Below are 8,251 nucleotides of genomic sequence, written 5' to 3'. Positions count from 1 at the left end.
AAATTTTTTGTAAATAGTTTTAAGCATGTCCTTTTTAGTTAAATGAGTTTTTGTTGATTTTCTAGGATTTTCGAAAAATTCGAAATTAATTTCGAATTTTCGAACATTAAACAAATCTGCTTAAAATTCAGTTTTGTTATTTTTAAATATATTTTATTTAAATTTCTAGCATTTTCAAGTAGAAATCGATATTCTGAATATTCGAACTTGAGTTCGAATTTTCGAACATAAGAAAAAAGTCTAAAAAATTATGCTAAACCAAGTTAAAATGTATTATTTTTTCTTTATCTTTACAGCTTTAAAACCAAAACCATGAATCTGCCTATTACGACTACATAAAACCCAGCCATTTTAAAACTAAAACTCTAACCACCATAATAAAGCTATAAATCCTCTCTAAACTCTTTCTTTAATAACAACAGCAACAAAAAACCACCTAAATGTCCGACGAAGTGCCTTCGGGGAGATTGTCACAGATCTTTGATCCTCTAACCAATTTACAACAGCAACCCTCCTCTCATTACCAGCAACAATTGGCCATACAACGCCGAAGATCTGCCTCGTCTTCACCCTCACCCTCCACATCGGGCAGGGCGACACCAGCTTCACTGGGAGCCGCTAGCAATGGTAGTGCAGCCAGCAGTACAAGTTCACATTTTCAGCACTATCAACATCAGCAGCAGCAGCAAAATTATCAATATTTGACTCAGACGCACAATTATTTTCATGTAAGGACACAGGAGGTGGGGGAAGGAGGAGGGGGAGGAGTTATGGGTTCGGGCGGTCATAATTATTTGCATACTTTTCCTTCGACTCATACCCCCAGTCACTTGCAGCAGCAGCATTTAATGCAGCAGCAATATCAACACTATCAGCAGCAACCTGCAGCACAAATGATGCCTTCGGCGTACTTGCATCATAGTCAGCAGCAACAGCATTCTCTACCGCCCTTGTATGCCACCTCACAGTCCTTGACAGCCTCTCCCTTATTAACCAAAAGAGCCATTTCATTTAGTGGACAAATTCCTTTAAATAGACAACAAATGGAAAATCTTAATGCATCAGCAAATGCTGGACACAAGCAGCATCATCATCATGTCCAGCAAACCGCACAATCTACCCCCAATAGTCCCCGCTTAATGCCAAGAAGGCCTAACAAACCTCCACCCATACCCGCCAAGCCCTCAAGTATACCCAGCACTTCCTCCACCACCAGCTCTAGCAGCAATAATACAAATCAAAAGGATGGTGGAGGTGGTGGGGTTGGAGCCATTAATCCAGTTTCATCTTTAGATGGGGCTGATGCCCCCTGGCCACATTTTTCTTCATTGACCGACTATTTGGATGTGCATCAGGTTAATAATTATGGACAGGCAGTGCCAGAGGTAAGTTTTTGTTGAGAGGAAAGCAAAAAAGGATTTTAATTTTGTGGATATTTTAGATAAATTGGCAAGAACGCTGCCTGGAGCTGCAATTGGAATTACATCGTTCGAAGAATCAAGCGGGACGCATACGAGATATGCTAAGAGAAAAGGTAAGTTCTTTAAAATATTAAAAACAGGCTGGTTATAAGAGCTAAAGGACATAAAATGATAAAAAATTTTTTCATCAAAAACAAATTCTTACTTCAAAGTGTTATAGCTTTAACACTGTTAGCTCCTTTAAAAAGTTTTTTTCTATAAAATAATTCTGGTTTAGTTTATAGTTTAAAACCGTTTACAATTTTATATTATCTCTTGTGGTATAGAAGTTATGGTCAATTTCCTTATAAAACCTAGAAATTAATATTAATCATACGCCAGAGTATTTGAAATTTTAAAACATTTTTAAAATATTAATAATTCTTAGAATTTAAAAGATTTTGAAAAAATTTAAACGCCATTTTAAAGCTAAATAGTTGTTAATTCATTAACAATTTAAGAAAATTTTAAAATTTTGTTTTTGAATTTAAAAATTTTTAAGTGAAAAAGAAAAAAAATTATTAAAAAAAATTTTAAGATTTTTTTGTTTTTAAAAGCTAAAGAATTCAAAATTACAACAATTTTATTTTAACTTTAAAGAAATTTCTAATTATTGTTAAATTTCCTTAATATTTGTTTAAGAAATTTCTTAAAAAAAACAATTCTAACTTTAAAGTCTTATAGCTTTTATATTGCAGTCTTCTTTAGTTAGTTTCTTTGTTTATAAAAATTCAGGGAGAGTTTAAAAGTCAAACCCTTTTACCGTTTTCAATTATCTCTAATGGTTTTGACGCAATGAGATAATTTCTTTAAAAACCTGTGAATTAATATTAATCATACGCCAGAGTATTTGATATTTTAATAAATTTTTAAAATATTGATGATTTTTGGAATTTAAAAGATTTTGAAAAAATTTAAATGCCATTTTAAAACTAAATAGTTGTAAATTCATTAACAATTTAAGAAAATTTAAAAATGTTGTTTTTGTATTTAAAAATTTTTAAGTGAAAAAGAGAAATTTTTTTTGCTCAAAATAAAATTTTAACTTTTCACTTAATTGTTTAAATTGCTACTTTTAAATTGAATTCTGGAAGTGTTTAAAATTCAAAAACGTTTACAAATTTTTAGTATCTCTCATGGTTTGTAAGTTATGGCTTGTTTTCCTATAAGCATAAGGCAGAGTATTTGAAATTATGGTACATTTTTAAAATATTGATAATTTTTCACATTGACGAGATATTGAAAAAATTTAAACAGCATTTTAAAGCTAATTATAGCTATATTCATAAACATTTTAATATGAATTAAAAATCTTAATTTTGTATTTAAAAATTTTTGGTGAAAAAGAGAAATTATTTTTGCTCAAAATAAATTGATGTTAAAATTAACAACTTACATTGAAATTTGAATTATTTTATTTAAAATGGAATTCTAAAAGTGTTTAAAATACAAAACTATTTACAGGTTTTAATTATCTATAATGGTTTTGAAGTTATGACTGTTTAACTTAAAAAACCCATGAATTAATATTAATCATACGCCACAGTATTTGGAATATTACAACATTTTTAAATTAATAACAATTCTGGAAATTGAAAAGATTTTGGAAACTTTTAAATGTCATTTTAAAGCTAAATAGCTAAAGTTTAACAAACAATTACAAAATATTTACAAATGTTGATTTTGCAAACAAAAATCTTTAGTTAAACACAAAAAATATTTTTTGTTGAAAAATTTTTTTTTTGTTTTTTAAACATTTCCATCAAACTTTGTTGATACTATAAAAATATTGTGTTTTTCGCAACAAGAAACTTCTTAACTTTTGCAGCATATATTTAAATAAAACATAAATCCTTTGTTGCTACAACATGAGAAATATATTTATTTAAATAGTTTCATCATTTATACTACTCCAATTTTTTTTTGCAGATTTTTTGCTATTCTTTTATGAATAAATAAATAACATGCATATGTTTCCGTTTCCTTTTCAACTCGAATCTCCATATACTAGATATTCTTTTGTTTTGTTACACTCTTTTTTTTAAACTTTTCCATACAACTCAACTGCTGCAGCCATTGTTAATGCTGGCACTTCTTTTTTTTCTCTTTCTCTCTTTGTTTTGTTTTATTATATTTTATTTATAATCTTTATGCTTCATTATACCGGAAAAAGTTTTTTTTTCTTTCACTTTACAGGGGCACAAAAAGAAGGAAATTTATACATGCCTTATATTAAAAATCTGTGAAATATTTCCACATATCTGTGTTATTACATGTATGACCGTTTTTTGTAGGAAACCTCCTCAGCCACATTACCTTCATTGGAAGTTTTATTTTGCTGGTATATGTATGTCATTCATTTCGGTTTGAAAACAAACAGATTGTCATTTCACCGGAAGGCATACAGTTTTGTGTATAGAATTGCAAATGTATGTGACAAAGTATTCTATACAACAGTAAGGAACAAAACGAGGTAAAAATGTGTGAAAGAATAAAATAATCATGCAGTTTTGTTTTACAAAACTTCTACATACGTTCTGCATCACATCTAGTTTAGTTCTTCAAAGTTTTATAGAAAGTTTTTTACATAGAAACAATTCTGGGAGAGTTTAAAGTTCAAAACCGTTTACAGTTTTTAATTATCTCTTATGGTTATGAAGTTATAAGCTATTTCCCTCTAAAATCATTGAATTAATATTAATCATACGCCAGAGTATTTGAAATTTTGAGCATTTGTTAAAATTAAATTACTAGAAATTTTGACAAGGTTTCGAAACGATTTAAAAGGCAAAGTATAGCTAAATACCCCTAGATTCATAAACAATTAAAGATAAACTAAATATTTTATTTTTGTTGAGATAAAATTACGTTTCATATCAGCTCTAATTCAAATATAGTTTTGTATTATATCAGCTCTAGTAGTGTTTTACATCTGTTCTAGTTTAAGTTCTAGTTCTGTTCTAGTTCTGTTCTAGTTCTGTTCTAGTTCTGTTCTAGTTCTGTTCTAGTTCTGTTCTAGTTCTGTTCTAGTTCTGTTCTAGTTCTGTTCTAGTTCTGTTCTAGTTCTGTTCTAGTTCTGTTCTAGTTCTGTTCTAGTTCTGTTCTAGTTCTGTTCTAGTTCTGTTCTAGTTCTAGTTCAGTTCTAGTTCAGTTCTAGTTCAGGTTCTTGTTCAGGTTCTACTTCAGGTTATATTTTAGGTTCTATTTTAGGTTCTAATTCAGGTTCTAGTTCTGTTCTAGTTCTAGTTCTGTTTTAGTTCAGTTCTAGTTCTGTTCTAGTTCTGTTCTAGTTCTGTTCTAGTTCTGTTCTAGTTCTGTTCTAGTTCTGTTCTAGTTCTGTTCTAGTTCTGTTCTAGTTCTGTTCTAGTTCTGTTCTAGTTCTGTTCTAGTTCTGTTCTAGTTCTGTTCTAGTTCTGTTCTAGTTCTGTTCTAGTTCTGTTCTAGTTCTGTTCTAGTTCTGTTCTAGTTCTGTTCTAGTTCTGTTCTAGTTCTGTTCTAGTTCTGTTCTAGTTCTGTTCTAGTTCTGTTCTAGTTCTGTTCTAGTTCTGTTCTAGTTCTGTTCTAGTTCTGTTCTAGTTCTGTTCTAGTTCTGTTCTAGTTCTGTTCTAGTTCTGTTCTAGTTCTGTTCTAGTTCTGTTCTAGTTCTGTTCTAGTTCTGTTCTAGTTCTGTTCTAGTTCTGTTCTAGTTCTGTTCTAGTTCTGTTCTAGTTCTGTTCTAGTTCTGTTCTAGTTCTGTTCTAGTTCTGTTCTAGTTCTGTTCTAGTTCTGTTCTAGTTCTGTTCTAGTTCTGTTCTAGTTCTGTTCTAGTTCTGTTCTAGTTCTGTTCTAGTTCTGTTCCAGTTTTGTTCAAGTTCTGTTCTTTGTTATTGACAATTTTCGTTGCTACTGTTTATTAAAGTGTTAGTTCTTAATGAATTTATACTTTAACAGAAAACATGCCTGTGTAAAACTCTAAAAATAAATAAATTAAAGCGCTTTGGTGCTCTGCTAGTCTGTTTGTTCATTTTATGTTACTAACTCTGGCATCCATGAAACAACTCCCCTTAAAGTATGCAACACTTGACAGTGGTTGAATATTGAGCCTGCTTATATGCTTTAAATATGGTTTGTATGAATATGTGATTAAAAACCAAACAATAAAACAAATATATGACGTGGAAATACATGATTTAATGATTTAAGTTTATTACAACTTTGTTACACAATAGAAACAAAGAAAGAAGTAAAAAATGTGGAACACAAGGATCTAAAACTCGATCATAAGGTGAATAACAAGTCTAGAAAAAACGTCTGGATTAAACAGTACTAGAATTCTTTAAATTTATAAATCGCTTTAAGGTTTTTTATTATTTCTATTCATTTATTTTATTCTTAAATATTCCGCCTAAAAGTAGTCTTTAAAGTATCCACTTATCTGCTCCTAAAAATATGCTTTTTAATTCTTTCATTACATAAGTAGCAGTAGTAGTAGTAGAGCTACTCTTTATCTTTTATCTATCTATCAACAATAGTTTTCTGTTTTTTTTGTGCTTCTTTGAGCCGCAGACTAAACCAGAATAGACAGCAAGAACTATTAGCCTGAAGATATCTTTGTCTGCTTGTTGCACATTTTCAAATGTGGCAGCAACAAACAAAAGACGTTCTTTGAAAGTGGCAACAATGTGACACAGCGTATTTTAGAAAATTTCTTTTTCAAAAAAAAGAAATTTTCATTTGATGAAAGTATTTAAATAGTAAAACTAAACAGTAACTAGTACTTTTAGCATTGTTGTGCTGTTTTTCTTTCAAAAGGTATGTAAAAGTTGTTTTGTATAGAAAACAATAGGCAAAGTAATGCAACTTCAAGGAATATTGTGGCCGGAAGATATTGTAGGGCAGATAGATTGGAATAAGGAATAAAAGAAAGAAAACAGGGAAAGTAAAGAAATTACTAGGGGAGGGGATTCTTCAAAAATTAATGAAAAATGTAGTCACATATTTTGTTCACAGCGAATTGAATGAGTTTCTTTTGGAAAAGTGCTGAATATTTGTATTTTCTTTGATTCCCATATTAATACAAGAAATCCCCAAAATGCCCAGTAACAAAATAACTCCAAATTTTATACATTTCAAATGAAATTTGTTTAAAATTTAACAAAATTTTTAATTTAAAGGAAATTCCCATTTTATTTTTAATAATCTTCAAAATTTCCTTTAACAAAATCTTCAAATTAAGAAAAAAAAATTTTAATTTATTTAAAAATTGATAAGGGAAAGCTTTAATATAGATTTTAAAAATTCCCAAATAATTTATAAAAATCCCCATAATTCCCATTTTGCGAAATGGCTCCCAAAATCACTACTTGCATGAAAATACATAGTCAACTGATAAAGTATTTTCAAAAATTAGAAATTTATTAAAAATTCCCTTTTTATTTTTTAAAAATTTCCAAAATTTCCCCGCAAAAAAAATTAAAAAATGGGATAACTAAATGAATATTTTTAAAAAATTACAAAGAAAACGAAATTTTTACATAATTAATAAGTAATCCCAAATTCCTAAAAAAATATTTTAAATCCCCAAAATTTCCCTGCAAAAAAAAATTTAAAAATTGGATATCTAAATGATTTTTTAAAAAATAATTAAAGAAACAACGAAATTTTGATATAATTATTAAATATTCCCAAATTCCTAAAAAAAAATTTAAAATCCCCAAAATTTCCCCTCAAAACAAAAAATAAAAATTAAAAAAATGGGATCTTTTATAAAATAAGTAAAGCAACAATGAAATTTTGATATAATTATTGAATTTTCTTAAATTCCTAAAAAAAAATTTAAAATCCCCAAAATTTCCCTGCAAAAAAAATTAAAAAATGGGATATCTAAATGATTTTTTAAAAAAAAAAATAACAAAGAAGACGAATTTTTTCAAAATTATTAAATATTCCCAAATTCCTTAGAAAAAATTTAAAATCCCCAAAATTTCCTGGCACAAATTTTCCAAAAATTTACTTTAATTGAATCTTCAATTTTTATAAAGCAAAAAGAACACAAATTCTATATATTTTAAGAGATTCCCAAATAATTTATAAAAATTTCCAAAATCCCAGAATTTTTTTTTTAAATTTTTCACAAGAAAAAAATTTTATACAACAGAAATATTATTAAAAACTAAATCAAAACATTAAAAAAATCTATAAAAGACAAAATCAATACATTTACTAAAATTCCAAGAGACTTTTTTAAAATTCCTTAAATCTATTTTAACATAAATTTTGAAAAATTAATCTAGTTCAGGTTCTAGTTCATGTTCTAGTTCAGGTTCTAGTTCAGGTTCTAGTTCAGGTTCTAGTTCAGGCCCTAGTTCAGGTTCTAGTTCAGGTTCTAGTTCAGTACTAGTTCAGTTCTAGTTCAGGTTCTAGTTCAGGTTCTAGTTCAGGTTCTAGTTCAGGTTGTAGTTCAGGTTCTATTTCAGGTTCTAGTTCAGGTTCTATTTCAGGTTCTAGTTCAGGTTCTAGTTCAGGTTCTATTTCCGGTTCTAGTTCAGGTTCTATTTCAGGTTCTAGTTCAGGTTCCAGTTCAGGTTCTATTTCAGGTTCTAGTTCTGGTTCTAGTTCTGGTTCTAGTTCAGTTCTGTTCTAGTTCTATTCTAGTTCTGTTCTAGTTCTGTTCTAGTTCTGTTCTAGTTCTGTTCTAGTTCTGTTCTAGTTCTGTTCTAGTTCTGTTCTAGTTCTGTTCTAGTTCTGTTCTAGTTCTGTTCTAGTTCTGTTCTAGTTCTGTTCTAGTTCTGTTCTAGTTCTGTTCTAGTTCT

At 28.9% G+C, this 8,251-nt stretch overlaps 2 protein-coding genes across 2 annotated transcripts in view; both read left to right on the top strand.

The window, feature by feature from the left end:
• Positions 1-374: 374 nt before the first annotated feature.
• On the top strand, positions 375-1,504 carry LOC135958689 (double-stranded RNA-binding protein Staufen homolog). Its single transcript, XM_065509580.1, has one exon. It carries the CDS (start codon positions 441-443, stop codon positions 1,398-1,400), a length of 960 nt encoding a protein of 319 aa, XP_065365652.1. The 5' UTR covers positions 375-440; the 3' UTR covers positions 1,401-1,504.
• LOC135956281 (uncharacterized protein CG43867) overlaps positions 1,446-8,251 on the top strand; it is a 354,041-nt gene continuing 347,235 nt past the window's right edge. Inside the window, exon 1 of the mRNA XM_065506718.1 lies at positions 1,446-1,534. Coding sequence (XP_065362790.1) covers positions 1,520-1,534 — 15 coding nt within the window. The 5' untranslated portion in view covers positions 1,446-1,519. The remainder of the gene's footprint in view (positions 1,535-8,251) is intronic.

This window comes from Calliphora vicina, chromosome 4 (assembly GCF_958450345.1).
Source record: "Calliphora vicina chromosome 4, idCalVici1.1, whole genome shotgun sequence".
NCBI lineage: Eukaryota > Metazoa > Arthropoda > Insecta > Diptera > Calliphoridae > Calliphora > Calliphora vicina.
This window is presented reverse-complemented; position numbering and strand designations above follow the sequence as displayed.